This window comes from Salvelinus namaycush, chromosome 37 (assembly GCF_016432855.1).
Source record: "Salvelinus namaycush isolate Seneca chromosome 37, SaNama_1.0, whole genome shotgun sequence".
NCBI classification, from domain to species: Eukaryota; Metazoa; Chordata; class Actinopteri; order Salmoniformes; family Salmonidae; genus Salvelinus; species Salvelinus namaycush.
The window spans coordinates 31,001,655-31,015,319 of NC_052343.1; the positions used below are offsets into that span (position 1 = coordinate 31,001,655).

General features: G+C 43.8%; 1 protein-coding gene across 1 annotated transcript in view; it reads right to left on the bottom strand.

The window, feature by feature from the left end:
* Window positions 1-787: 787 nt before the first annotated feature.
* LOC120031451 (collagen alpha-6(VI) chain-like) overlaps window positions 788-13,665 on the bottom strand; it is a 32,744-nt gene continuing 19,866 nt past the window's right edge. Inside the window, exons 13-39 of the mRNA XM_038977216.1 lie at window positions 13,513-13,664; window positions 12,796-12,888; window positions 12,570-12,623; window positions 12,316-12,387; window positions 12,055-12,081; window positions 11,750-11,848; window positions 10,769-10,831; window positions 10,411-10,476; window positions 10,145-10,198; window positions 9,998-10,033; window positions 9,792-9,854; window positions 9,592-9,654; window positions 9,407-9,469; window positions 8,583-8,645; window positions 8,407-8,457; window positions 7,975-8,010; window positions 7,782-7,844; window positions 6,458-6,520; window positions 6,226-6,261; window positions 6,087-6,123; window positions 5,922-5,933; window positions 4,909-5,402; window positions 4,701-4,800; window positions 2,873-3,538; window positions 2,491-2,745; window positions 1,721-1,768; window positions 788-1,495 (exon numbers count right to left, since the gene is read on the bottom strand). Of these exons, the coding sequence (XP_038833144.1) occupies window positions 1,305-1,495; window positions 1,721-1,768; window positions 2,491-2,745; window positions 2,873-3,538; window positions 4,701-4,800; window positions 4,909-5,402; window positions 5,922-5,933; window positions 6,087-6,123; window positions 6,226-6,261; window positions 6,458-6,520; window positions 7,782-7,844; window positions 7,975-8,010; window positions 8,407-8,457; window positions 8,583-8,645; window positions 9,407-9,469; window positions 9,592-9,654; window positions 9,792-9,854; window positions 9,998-10,033; window positions 10,145-10,198; window positions 10,411-10,476; window positions 10,769-10,831; window positions 11,750-11,848; window positions 12,055-12,081; window positions 12,316-12,387; window positions 12,570-12,623; window positions 12,796-12,888; window positions 13,513-13,664 (3,020 nt within the window). The 3' untranslated portion in view covers window positions 788-1,304. The remainder of the gene's footprint in view (window positions 1,496-1,720; window positions 1,769-2,490; window positions 2,746-2,872; window positions 3,539-4,700; window positions 4,801-4,908; window positions 5,403-5,921; window positions 5,934-6,086; window positions 6,124-6,225; window positions 6,262-6,457; window positions 6,521-7,781; window positions 7,845-7,974; window positions 8,011-8,406; window positions 8,458-8,582; window positions 8,646-9,406; window positions 9,470-9,591; window positions 9,655-9,791; window positions 9,855-9,997; window positions 10,034-10,144; window positions 10,199-10,410; window positions 10,477-10,768; window positions 10,832-11,749; window positions 11,849-12,054; window positions 12,082-12,315; window positions 12,388-12,569; window positions 12,624-12,795; window positions 12,889-13,512; window position 13,665) is intronic.

Below are 13,665 nucleotides of genomic sequence, written 5' to 3' on the forward strand. Positions count from 1 at the left end.
AGTCAGAAGGGCACACTTTGGGCAGCTACTGGTATGCCTACAGTCAGAAGGGCACACTTTGGGCAGCTACTGGTATGCCTACAGTCAGAAGGGCACACTTTGGGCAGCTACTGGTATGCCTACAGTCGGAAGGGCACAATTTGGGCAGCATATGCACCAAATATAGGTTACAGCTTGTTTTGTTGTGGCCATAGACATATAATCCATAAAATAATTTTGGAATCTCTTACACTGGCAATTTGACTGTTAAACTCATGGGTACTAGCAATGGCTGCCAGTCCTGATTTGAATGGGAATAGCCATCTATGGATTCTTTTTCTATGGTAGGTTGCTGCTGTAGGTTTGCCTTTTGCAGATTAAAAGATAATATCGTGGGAAAAACGTACAGTTTGGAAAGCAAATGCATCCACCTGAAAGAAGACTAATCAGCCTGTAAAACCAATATAAATACATTATAAACTCCCATTTTTGTGAACAGCAGCACTGTTTTAAAAAGTAGCTCATCTTGAGATAGGCTATCGCCACGACGACGAGTGCATCGGCCATCACCGTGAGTAGCCCTTGGCTTCATCTTCATCATTAGGTGAGTCAGTGTTCCACTGGAAATTGTATTTAGTAACTCAATGTATGTATACATACAAATGTATTTCTTTCTAATATTGTACATATCTGTGTGTCTCTTCATTGGCCTGGGCTATTGTTATGATTTCTTAATCCGGCCCAGGATCCGTTCAGAATCTATATCAGTAGAATAAGGTCATAAGAGCATCACAAATAAACTGACCGCTAAGGAATTTGTGCAGTTTTATTTTCAACACAGCACCAAATGGTCAAGTTAGAGGAAACAGCAACAAATCCTATTTACAAACACTGAGCGGATGACATACAGCCTGAATTTACATCTACGGTTAAAATCCAAGCTCCAGAAGTAAACAGTGCTCAAGCCTGGTGCTTGAGTTGGTTTGGGAGCTGTTGATCTGGGATGGAAAATAGCCACAAGAGACAATACAGGTTATTTCATTGCTTTAAAGTCATTCTCACAAAAGCATCAGTGCCCTTATGTATGTTTGTTGCATGACTGCATGAGAGTCAGATCCGTTACTTAGGTCTGCTTGAACAGACTTGAATAAAATAGAGAAATATTCATACTTCTGTTACAGTAATTTCCATTTTTACCCAAAAGGAGATGCTAAAGATAAGGTCTAGAGTTATTTACACAGACAGTGCTGTTTTTGATGTTCACACCTTGAATGAGACATTTGTTTGGCTGGTTTTCTGGCGTGATCTTCTTCAATTCACTCTAATCAGGGTTTTAGATGTGTGGAGTTCCTCCTCAGACAGAGGCCTTCGCAAATCTCCTGCGTCTCGAAGCGGTTACCGTTGCCGCCACAGCCGCCATACCAGAAACGGGAGCACTCGCTCTGTGTCGTGTCAAAGTACCACTTCAGAGTGTAGTTCTCACAACCTCCCTTGTCCTGTTTGAAGAAACATGCATCTGGGGAAGAGGAGGGAGAGGTAACGGGGCAAAGGAGAGAAATGGGAGATAGAAAAAAGGGGATAGGATTCAGGAGAAAACAAAAGAGGGGAGAGGAAAGAGAGAGGGGAGAGGACAAAGCCAAAGGTTGAGACTCATGCCTTTTACACTATTGTACAGACCCGAGCCTGCTGTCTTTTCACATGTATTATTGCATCCAAAATTAGAGAGAGATGTGGTCCTTACCCTGGTTAAGAACTGTACTTTCCTCTGTCCTCAGGAGGGTTGTGTGATCTGTGAACACATAACATTAGAAGAAAATCTATGGCGTAGTGCTGTGAATGATGACCTCGCAGCTGACACGACAACATGAAACAACATGACAACTGACAAAAATGGCATCACAACTTTTGTCATTTCAATCCTGTAATTGCCATACTGCTTAAACAAGGTATATTACAGTCACTAATGTTAGGGGTTCAGCTCATTAGAATTCTCTCGACTGAAAGCCTCATGATTTCAGAATGCTAATAGAACAAATAGTGCTCTCTTCTGATGCAGCATGCATTATGTGATTCAGCATTTGACAAACATCACAACAGTGGTTGTAATTCAGGTTTTGGCTAACAGAGCTCTACATCTCTGACCATGATGTTCAGTAGAGGTGGTAGCAGTAGAGGGCTGGGGGACTTACTGGAAGTGCCACACGTCTCAAAGCATTCGTTTTCCGTGCTAAAACGGTTGGCGTTAGCGTCGCAACCGCTGTACCAAAAAGGCGAGCATGCACAGAGCGTTTTGTTAAAGTGCCATCGCAAGCCATAGTCCCCGCAGTTGGTGCCACTGTCGACATCAACTTACAGTGGGCTGAAGGCAGAACAAGCAGGTTTGTAAACGGGGAAGGAAGACATGCAGTATGTGGGTGCAAACTGAGACTACTCATGCAGTGGGATACGAGGGGACACGTGAGGGAGAGAGAGAAATAGAAGTTCTGTTATAAATGTGGGGTTACTGATTACCATTAGAGTTTGGCTGTGGCCGGGGGGGTGAAATGGCTCCATCTCCCCTGGAGAAGGCATGTATAGTGTCAACCTGGTCAAGAGCTATCTGAGTCGGAAATACACCAGTGTGCTCCAGGAACTCCTCCTCATCTGTGTACTCCTCCTCTTCCTCCTTCCACTCCTCCCACTCTGCCTGTCCTTGTCCGTGTTCCTGTCCCAGCATCAGCTCACACTTGAGTTTGAGATTGGCAGGAGGGTAGCTGTTCATTCCCTCTGAAATAGTCAGCGAGGAGTGAGAGAGTTAGGACACACAGTAGCACTGACAAATACAAATGTTAACATGTATGATTTGTTCTGGCATAATTATCTCTCCCTCAAGAGACATGTTAGTGTTCCTTACTGCTGAGGACCCTGAGGAAGGCTCTGAAGAAGCGCTGTGCATAGCCTCTCTCCCACTCCTTCACGTGCCACAGATGGAGCAGGTGCTGCCCTGACGGCGTGCTCGCCAACTCCTCCACCTGGGTGCTGTTGTAATGGTCGCCCACCGCGATCACAAACAGGGAAACGCCCTGACACTTGGCCTTCTGGGAAATGGAGGCCAGCTTGGCCTGGTCCCAGTGGGCTGTCTTGGCCCCCACCACAGCCAGCACCACTCTACTCTTCCTGGGCCTGGTGGCCTTGAGGAACACCTTGCTCAGAGCGTACTCCAGGGTCTGCCCCAGAGACGACACTCCTCCCTGCTGCTGCATGCTCCTCAGGTGTGTCTGTAGACCAATGTGGTTGTGGTACTTCTGCAGGTCAAACTCTACCTTGACGGCCTGGGAAGTCTGGGGGAGCAGAGAACCACTGGTCTGGAGAAGGGCCACCCTGGCCCGGCCGTCAGCCACGCTGGGTTTGGGGCTCCAGGCTACCTGCTTCACCACCGAGCCCAGAAGCTCCTGGATGCCAGCGTACTGGTCGGCCCGGATCTCCCTTGAACCGTCCACCACCAGGGTCAGGTCCATATCCACCACCAGGGGCCGCTGAGCGTCAGTAAAATCACACTCCTGGGCTGGTTTACAGTGGTCTGATGGACACACAGAACCAGAGCTTAGAGATATTAGTAGTACAGTAGCATCAGTAGTAGTTGTGTAGTAGTAGTAGTACAGTAGTAGTGTAGTAGTACAGTAGTAGTATAGTAGTACAGTAGCATCAGTAGCAGTAGTAGTTGTGTAGTAGTACAGTAGCATCAGTAGTAGTAGTACAGTAGCAGTAGTACAGTAGCATCAGTAGCAGTAGTAGTACAGTAGCATCAGTAGTACTGTAGTAGTAGTAGTAGTAATAGTATTAGTAGTGCAGTAGCATCAGTAGTAGTAGTAGTAGTACAGTAGCATCAGTAGTAGTAGTAGTAGTACAATAGCATCAGTAGTAGTTGTACAGTAGTATCAGTAATAGTACTGTAGTAGTACAGTAGCAGTAGTAGTACAGTAGCATCAGTAGCAGTAGTAGTACAGTAGTAGTACAGTAGCATCAGTAGTAATAGTAATAATAGTACTGTAGTAGTACGGTAGCATCAGTAGTAATAGTAATAATAGTACTGTAGTAGTACAGTAGCATCAGTAGTAGTAGTAGTAGTAGTACAATAGCATCAGTAGTAGTACAGTAGCATCAGTAGTAGTAGTACAGTAGAATCAGTAGTAGTAGTACAGTAGCATCAGTAGTAGTTGTACAGTAGTATCAGTAATAGTAATAGTAGTACTGTAGTATTACAGTAGCATCAGTAGTAGTAGTAGTGTAGTAGTAGTAGTAGTAGTAGTAGTAGTAGTAGTACAGTAGCATCAGTAGTAGTAGTAGTAGTAGTAGTACAGTAGCATCAGTAGTAGTGTAGTAGTAGTAGTAGTAGTAGTAGTAGTACAGTAGCATCATTAGTAGTGTAGTAGTAGTAGTAGTAGTAGTAGTAGTACAGTAGCATCATTAGTAGTGTAGTAGTAGTAGTAGTAGAGTAGCATCATTAGTAGTGTATTAGTAGTAGTAGTAGTAGTAGTATTAGTAGTGTAGTAGTAGTAGTAGTAGTAGTAGTAGTAGTAGTAGTAGGAGGAGGAGTACAGTAGCTGCATCAGTAGTAGTAGTAGTAGTAGTAGTAGAAAAAAATATAAAAAATATTGGTTCTACAGCAGAATTAACCATAAAAACAAGACATACATTGATACTAAATAAGACTACATTTTATTTTGTCCCTGTGTGCTTACCGTAGCAGATGACGCAATTTTTGATTCTTGTCAGCACAGCATTTTGGTCCTGTGACCTATCCACCAGCCGAACAAGGATGAAGCTGCCCGTGTCATCAGCCTGCGCCACAACAAAACAAAAACACACACGGGCTGCATTTCAGTTCACCAGCCTTTCCGCTGCCCCGTTCACTATCCCTTCCCAGAAAGCATCTGTTTGTAATTGTACCTCAAAAGCCCGTTGAACATCGGGGGAGTTCCTCATGGCGATGACAGCAGGAGCGATGTTCAGGGCCTTGAACTCCATTGCGGCCGTGACGATGGCAGCGCTGTCCACAGAGGGCCCGTTGGTGAAGAACACTGCCACCTTCCTCATCGTCAACGCTTTACGGGTTCGCTTGAAGACGTGGCGCCCCACAAAGCGCATGGCCTCCCCAAGATGGCGCTGGTTGGACGTTCGTTCCAGTGCAATGTTTTGGATGGCCTCCAACAACTCCTGCTTGCGTTGGTAGTCCTGGAATCGGATCAGGTACTTGGTGTCGGCACTATAGGATACCACGGCAACACGTGCACCCGTCGGGCAGTTGCTCTCGGCGATGGCAACGTCGTCCAATATGGAGAGGAGAGCGGAGCGCATCCTCTCGAACGTGGCAGGCTCCACATCCTGTGACATATCCAGAGCAAAGACCAGCTCTGTGGGGTAGGCTGGGCACGCTGCCTGGCCTGGGGGATAGAGTGAGAGGGATGGAAAGAGGTACAGAGAGAGAGAAGGGGAGAGGAAGGGACAGACGGACAGAGAGAGAGAGAAGGGGAGAGGAAGGGACAGACGGACAGAGAGAGAGAAGGGGAGAGGAAGGGTGAGACGGACAGAGAGAGAGAAGGGGAGAGGGAGAGAGGTACAGAGAGAGAGAAGGGGAGAGGGAGAGAGGTACAGAGAGAGAGAAGGGGAGAGGGAGAGAGGTACAGAGAGAGAGAAGGGGAGAGGGAGAGACGGACAGAGAGAGAGAAGGGGAGAGGGAGAGAGGTACAGAGAGAGAGAAGGGGAGAGGGAGAGAGGTACAGAGAGAGAGAAGGGGAGAGGGAGGGAGAGACGGACAGAGAGAGGGGGTGAGGGGGGCAATGGTATTTTTAATGACAACCATTCATAACATCACTTTGCCAAGAGTTCTGGTTTGATTACACCAGAATCTACAGTCAAGTACATACATTTATTTGGACGATGAAGGGTTAATGGAGACATACCTTGAGAGCATGCTGTTTGGGGGAGAAAAATATCATAGTTTAGAGACAAAATTAGGAATGAATTCATCTTTGCTTATGAAAACATGACCTTACCAGCAATAAAGCAATTAACACAGTGGATATTTTTCTTACAAAAAATATAGAGTAGGAATACCAAGAGCTTACCACAGTTATCACGGATATAGGTGGTCAGCTGGCATTCCTAGGGAGACAAGTAAAATAACATGTTAAATAGCTCTCAAGATTCTCTATAGAAAATGTTTTAGAGTGAAATTGGAACAAAGATCAGACAGAATACACATACAGACATGGCTCTCTCTCCTGGTCTGCCTCTAGAGCCCTAGATAGAAATAGAGAATTAGTCATAAATCCACATGTAAACAGTGAATATCTTACCAATACTTCTACTGTAAAAACAACCAAAACTACAACTACTATTATTATTCACTTGAAACAAATAAGAATAATAAAATAACTAATACATGGGATTCGTAAAGTTCCTTTTATAGATCCAAAAACGCAAATGATATACTAACAGTGTGTCCCAGTGGTCCAATGGATCCGGGATCTCCTGACTCACCCGATCTGCCCGAGTTCCCCTGGTTCAATCACATCGTAACATATGGCCATTTTAACAGAAGATTTTATACATGTCAACACATATTAGTACCTGTGGCCCAAGCGAAAATCACAAGGTTTGAAGTACAACACCTGAGAATATAAGCAGTGGTGTTAGAATCTCTATGCTTGAATCAAATAGTGTCTATGTGTGAGTATATACAGTTCTGGAGGGTGACACTTTAGTCCAAAGAAGATAGTTTGTAGATGTTCAATAACTGTCAACAACATATCAACTAACTATCCACTAACCCTAGCCCTAGCCCTTACCCTAACCCTTATTCTAAAACTAGCCCTTACCCTTACCCTTATTCTAAAAACTAACCCTTAACCCTTACCCTAACCCTTATTCTAAAACTAACCCTTAACCCTTACCCTAACCCTTATTCTAAAACTAACCCTTACCCTTATTCTAAAACTAACCCTAACCCTAAAACTAACCCTAACCCTAAATCAAAACCTAACCCTAAATCAAAACCTAACCTTAGCCCTAAATCAAAACCTAACCCTAGCCCAACTGTAACCTTAACAAGCAGTTGCTTATCAACAGATATTTTGTTAATAGTATGACCATCTGTAGAGCATCTACACTGAGTGTACAAAACATTAAGGACAGCTTGCTACTATTGAGTTGCACCCCCTTTCGCCCTCAGAACAGCCTCCATTCGTCGGGGCATGGACACTACAAGGTCTCCAAAGCGTTCCACAGGGATGCTGGCCCATGTTGACTCCAATGCTTCCCACAGTTGTGTCAAGTAGGCTGGATGTCCTTTGGGAAGTGGACCCTTCTTGATACACACAGGAAACTGTTGAGCTTGAAAAACCCAGCAGCATTGCAGTTCTTGACACAAACCGGTGCGCCTAGCACATACTACCATACCCTGTCCAAAGGCAATTACATATTTTGTCTTGCCCATTCACCCTCTGAATGGCACACATACACAATCCATGTCCAGAGGCTTAAAAATCCTTCTTTAACCTGTCTCCTCCCCTTCATTTTCACTGATTGAAGTGGATTTAACAAGTGACATCAATACAGGATCATAGCTTTCACCTGGATTCACCTGGTCAGTCTATGTCACGGAAAAAGCAGGTGTCAATGTTTTATACACTGGGATTATCCAAATAAAGTGTGACCGTTCTGGGCACTAAAAACTTAGCGGTATTGACTTAACAATTGCAACAATGCATGTGCAACAGGGCGCTCTAGGGTCTTCTAGCGATAGTGTGTGTGAGTCTCACCCCTCTGCCTCGGTTTCCTTTGGGGCCTGGACCTCCTTTGACTCCAAAATCACCACTTTCACCCTGAAGATGACAAACAGAAAAAAGGGATTGTTTACTTTTTGTGAGCTTCAGAATGCAATGTGTCATGATTGGATTCCAGCTTTGTTCTCTTATCCATTCTGAAAGGGGAGATTTTATATCAATAACTGACCTGTAATCCAGGGTAACCATGGAAACCAGGCTCTCCCTTTAAAGTAAACACAAAACACAAGGAATTATTTATTAGTGTCCATCAAACATGTCTGTAATACAAATCTACTGTATATTAAAATCCTTTCATTTGAATGAAAAGATAATAGGCAGAATCTAGCACACAACCAGATCTGATTAGTGAAGGTGCTGGAGGAATAAGACGAAACTAGAGAAGCAGGAAAAAGTCTCTGAACACTTCCAGTCAGATGCACATTTATTTCATGTAGCTGAGCTTTCGGTCAGTCGACCTTCATCTAGATGAAAAGAGACATTTTATTTTATAATCTACTAAGTACATTAACAATATTTTCCAAAGTGGAAAACCTCATCAACTACTATGATGTCTATGGACAGCAGCTGTTGATCTGAGTACTGAGTAAGTGTACCTTACCTTCATTCCCTGGGGTCCGGGAGGTCCATGGCCGTCACTGCCATCAAGACCCTGTATTAAAGAAAACACATCCCATTCTTACATGACCTTACAAACACATACAGTCTTGCAGTGTGTGTCCAGCATATGTGTGTGTGCATGCAGGTAAAGTGTGTAATGACAAGGCAACACCTTACCGGCATCCCTCTTGGCCCAAGTGTTCCAAGCGCTCCGTTGTCTCCGGGGTCCCCAGGTTGGCCCTGTGAGGAAACCACACAGTATTGGGTTGGAAGAAGGGCTATAAAACAGTATTTTACAGGCATTTTTTTATGTCTACTTTTTATGTGTCTATATGTAATATGTTTCAGTTGCTCTGCAGCCCTGGTAACAAATTGTCCTACCAAGATGGCTAATGTTTTGTATTGTAATGTATTATATAACTGTAGGTCAAAGGTATAAGAATATTTTGAACATAAATACACAATGCAGAGTTTGAGGGTTTGAGAGGACGAGAGTACTAAAAGTCCTAATGGTCAATAGGGAATTGTAAATAGGAGTTGGGTTTCAGTTCAACATCTGTTTAGAATCTGTCGAATGTCACTCCTGAACTCAGAGTGACGTGTGCTACGTTTGCTACGTTCTGTACATGCAGTCTGGGGCAGGATACTGGTTATTTGGCCATTGGCCAAGTTGTACTGCAAGGACTTCTGATTGGTCAACCCTAGGCTAGGATGAGGGGTTATAAATGGTATCCTGTTCCTTTGTTCAGTGGGGAAAAGCTGAGGACAGGGCACTTCTGATTGGTCAACCCCAGGCTAGGATGAGGGGTTATAAATGGCACCCTGTTCCTTTGTTCAGTGGGGAAAAGCTGAGGACAGGGGAGACTGAACATCTGAACATCTACCTCCCAGCATAACATCTTGATTTATCCTTCTCAAATAAACCTATTTTTCTCCCCCTGATTTGCTTTGGAGTTTGTGTTATTGAAGAATAACATAAATTGCTAACAAAGGCAACGCACCTTCTGTCCATTCATCCCTCGTCTTCCTGTTGATCCTTTGCCACCCATAGTTCCAGGTGTGCCCTGAGGGAAAAGCCATTCATACGCCATCATTACATGTCAACATGGCATAACAGTAGGATTTATGTATCAGGCATCCTCAATGTGGTCAGATGGGATGGAAGTAGAACGGTAAGAAAACTGACCTGAGGTCCAGGTAAACCCTGCAGGCCCCTGGGTCCGGGCTGGCCCAAGTCTCCTCTTATACCCTATGCACACAGGAGAGAAACATGTTCAGCAACAGTATCTGTGCTATTGGGGGTACTGTTCCAAATGCTACAGAAGTGCATCAGTAGTAGCATTACTGTGGAGTTGTGGATGAGGGGAATGGGTATATATTACTTACCTGTGGTCCAGAAGGGCCAGGAATTCCTTGGAGGCCTACATCTCCTGGATCCCCTGGTGTTCCCTAGACACACACACACACAGGCAAACATACACACACACACAAACACAAAGAACATACTAATGGGTACATACAGTAAATATAGATAGTAATCCTAGGGACTGTTATTCATGAAGTAGCTTTGTTGATAATGCTGCCTACTGTACATTTAGACCAGGGAGACCTCTTCTTCCTTGAGGACCCTACAAAGCAGGACACAGGACATAATCATCACGTGACAATTGACCAAAAACGTGAGACAACATCAGTGTAACAGGACAAGGACAGCTTAGCAGAAATGAAACTTCGCTCACTGGGTTTCCGACGATTCCACTTTCTGCTCGACTGCCCTCTTCTCCTGGGTCTCCCTGTCAGTGTGAAAAGGAGTGTGTTTGAGGGAGAGAGAGGATGAGAATAACAGCAGTGTTGTCACCCTCCAGGATGGTAAAGTGCATAATCCTGCTTTACTCACTAGAAAGAGCCAGTCAAAATGATCTGGTACTTGCAAATTAATTTGGTGAATAAGCGATTCTGATTCTTAGATCAGTACATTGACAGTGGCCAACTACAAGCTACATACCGGTAGTCCTGGGTTTCCCCTTCCTCCTTTGGGACCCGCGACAACGCTGTCCACTCCAGAGTCTCCCTAAAAGACCAGAGACTAACTTTTAGTAACAGTTAGAAAATAAGATATTGAAACACTGTGTTCGTTATAGTCTAAACCACAACTGTAAAACTCATTCCAAACTCATTCTGAGTCTCTGCAGGTTGTTTTGTACTTGATTGATGAATTAAGGTCACTAATTAGTGAGGAACTCCCCTCATCTGGTTATCTAGATCTTAATTGAAAGGAAAACCTAAAACCAGCAGATACTGGTCCCTGAAACATCGTAAATCATTTGCACTGTTAAATGGCGTCCATAGTTTATGTGACTTACAGGGTCACCTCTAAGTCCACGCTGCCCCTTCACTCCTGGCTCTCCTATGAGGCCGCTGTTGCCCTGCAAGAGAACCCACCATCAAAAGGTTAGACATTAGAGAAGAGAATCGAGTAAGTAGGATAGGATATTGGGGACATAGGAGAATGATATTAGCGACATGGGAGTAGTATTTTGGTGACATACCAGTAGAATTTTAATGACATAGGAGTAGTATATTGGTGACATAGGAGAATGAAATTAGTGACATAGGTGTAGTATACTGGTGAAGTAGGAGTAGTATATTGGTGACATATGAGAACGATATAAATGATATAGGAAAAGTGTACTGGTGACATAGGAGTAGTATATTGGTGAAATAGGAGAATGAAATTAGTGACATAGGTGTAGTATACTGGTGAAGTAGGAGTAGTATATTGGTGACATATGAGAACGATATAAATGATATAGGAAAAGTATACTGGTGACATAGGAGTAGTATATTGGTGATATAGGAGTAGTATATTGGTGACATAGGAGTAGTATATTGGTGACATAGGAGTAGTGTATTGGTGACATAGGAGAACGATATTAATGACATAGGAGAATGAAATTAGTGACATAGGAATAGTATACTGGTGACATAGGAGTAGTATACTGGAGACATAGGAGTAGTATATTGGTGACATAAGAGAATGAAATTAGTGACATAAGAGTAGTATACTGGTGACATAGGAGTAGTATACTGGTGACATAGGAGTAGTATACTGGTGACATAGGAGTAGTAAATTGGTGACATGGGAGTAGTAAATTGGTGACATGGAAGTAGTATATTGGTGACATATGAGTAGTATATTAGTGACATAGGAGTAGGATATTGGTGACATAGGAGTAGGATATTGGTGACATAGGAGTAGTATATTAGTGACAGGAGTAGTATATTGGTGACATAGGAGTAGTATATTGGCAAAATATATGTAGAATATGAGAAAATGTGTTTACTGGTCTTCCTGGGTTTCCTCTCTCTCCTGCAGCTCCAGCTGTTCCAATCAGACCCTGTTCACCATCAACCCCATCAAGGCCAAGGTCTCCATCATCACCCTGCCATGGTAATGTGCACACTGATTCACAACACACTCAACAACAGCAGACGTTTACATCCACACAATGAAAAAAATAAAGCACCATGGTGAACCTGGTTTTCCATCGGTTAAGACAAAATACCTAGTATACTGCACATAGAAAGGTTTCTACTGTACACTACATTTAGCTGTGTGAATGTGGTATCAACAGCTTCATACACTTACCCTGTCCCCTCTGTAGCCTCTTGAGCCCTGTAAAAAAACAGTCAGAGATCAGATTAGATGTTATTATTTAGACAGGTAACTGCTCTGTGTCATGGTTCAGAGGTCAGATTAGATGGGATTATTTTGGACAGGTAACTGCCCCTGGGTCATGGTAACCTGTGATCTAAAAGCAGATGTCGGGAAGACATCCAATGGGAAACATTCCAGACCAGACGGTCTATAAACATAGATTTTTGGTTGGTCAGTAGTCCATCTGCTCACCTTGAGGCCTCTCCTCCCAGGACAGCCCTGTAGTCCCTGTGGGCCAGTGGGACCTGGTGGACCTCTTTCGCCCTGTGGGAAATCAGAGAGCGAGGACAAGGGTCATTGGTTTAAAGGTCAAAGGTCAAAGGTCACAGGTTATTAGACTGACTTGTAGACCTTGCCCACCATCCACGATTCATGTGTTTTGATTTGTCAGATGTCTGAATACCACACTGAGAATTATTCTTCCCTCCCTGAAAACACACACTTACAATTCCCCCCTCCTCGCCAGGGAAGCCAGGGTGTCCTTTCAGTCCTGTCTGACTCTGTAAGGAGATAAACGAAGAGCAAATGAGGAAACTGAAACTGGCAAAGGGAGGACTGAGGAAGTACATAGACCCACATCTTCTTTACAGTATTTTAACAGTGTTCAATTACTGTGTCACGTCACATCTTAAACACTGTATCATTTTATAAAGAAGGCTCAGAGGGCCTCACCTTTGTGCCTGGGCGTCCTCTGTTGCCACGGATACCCTCATGTCCGGTGCACTTACACATCACATTGCAGCACTCCCTCTCAGCCACTGTGTCCTGAAGGGGGAAAGGGAGAGGGGGCAGAAAGAGGGGGAGAAGCAGAGAGTGGGAGAGAAAGAGAGAGAGAATGAGACAATGTGTTATGAAATCCAATTGTTGACATACCCTCATAATTGGAGACACCTTTGGAGGTACTCATCTCAAAAGCCAATCTAAAAACAACCAATAATGTCACTGCTCTGTTTTTCTTGTCTCCAGTGGCTCCTGTTGCTAAGTACATTTCTAGCAAGTGACGACTCTATTTCATGGGGTACTATATCCCATTTCCCATGACCCCAGAGTTCTAGTTTTGATACTTCCATCCTGACATGCCGAAACAAGAACACAATTCCTTTCTGTCATTTCTGACATTCTTCAACAACGTCACATAATCCCCTTTTCTAAACAAAACATTTGTCATTGTACAGTATGACCCAAAATACTCAGACATATCAGAAATACTTCTCTATCCCTACAGCTGGGAATATGACTGGAAATGGAATTACTGTAGATAGAGACATAAAGGACTTACATGTCAGTCCAAAGAGTCTTAGCCAATCTAAGTGACATACAGTATTACTACAACACAGGGAGATACAACTAATAGGGTTGTTCTGATTCTGTTGTCACAAAATGACTTACTATTTGTGTCAACAGGGTGTTTCCCAAATTGTGCATGCCAATGTTGAGCGGCTGCTTGTAGCCGAATCCTCGCCCAAACTCCACCATCTGAAGAAGGTTGGCATTTTGGACCCCTTCTAAGGCGACTGTAAGCAGGGCGTTGATACCTTTTCC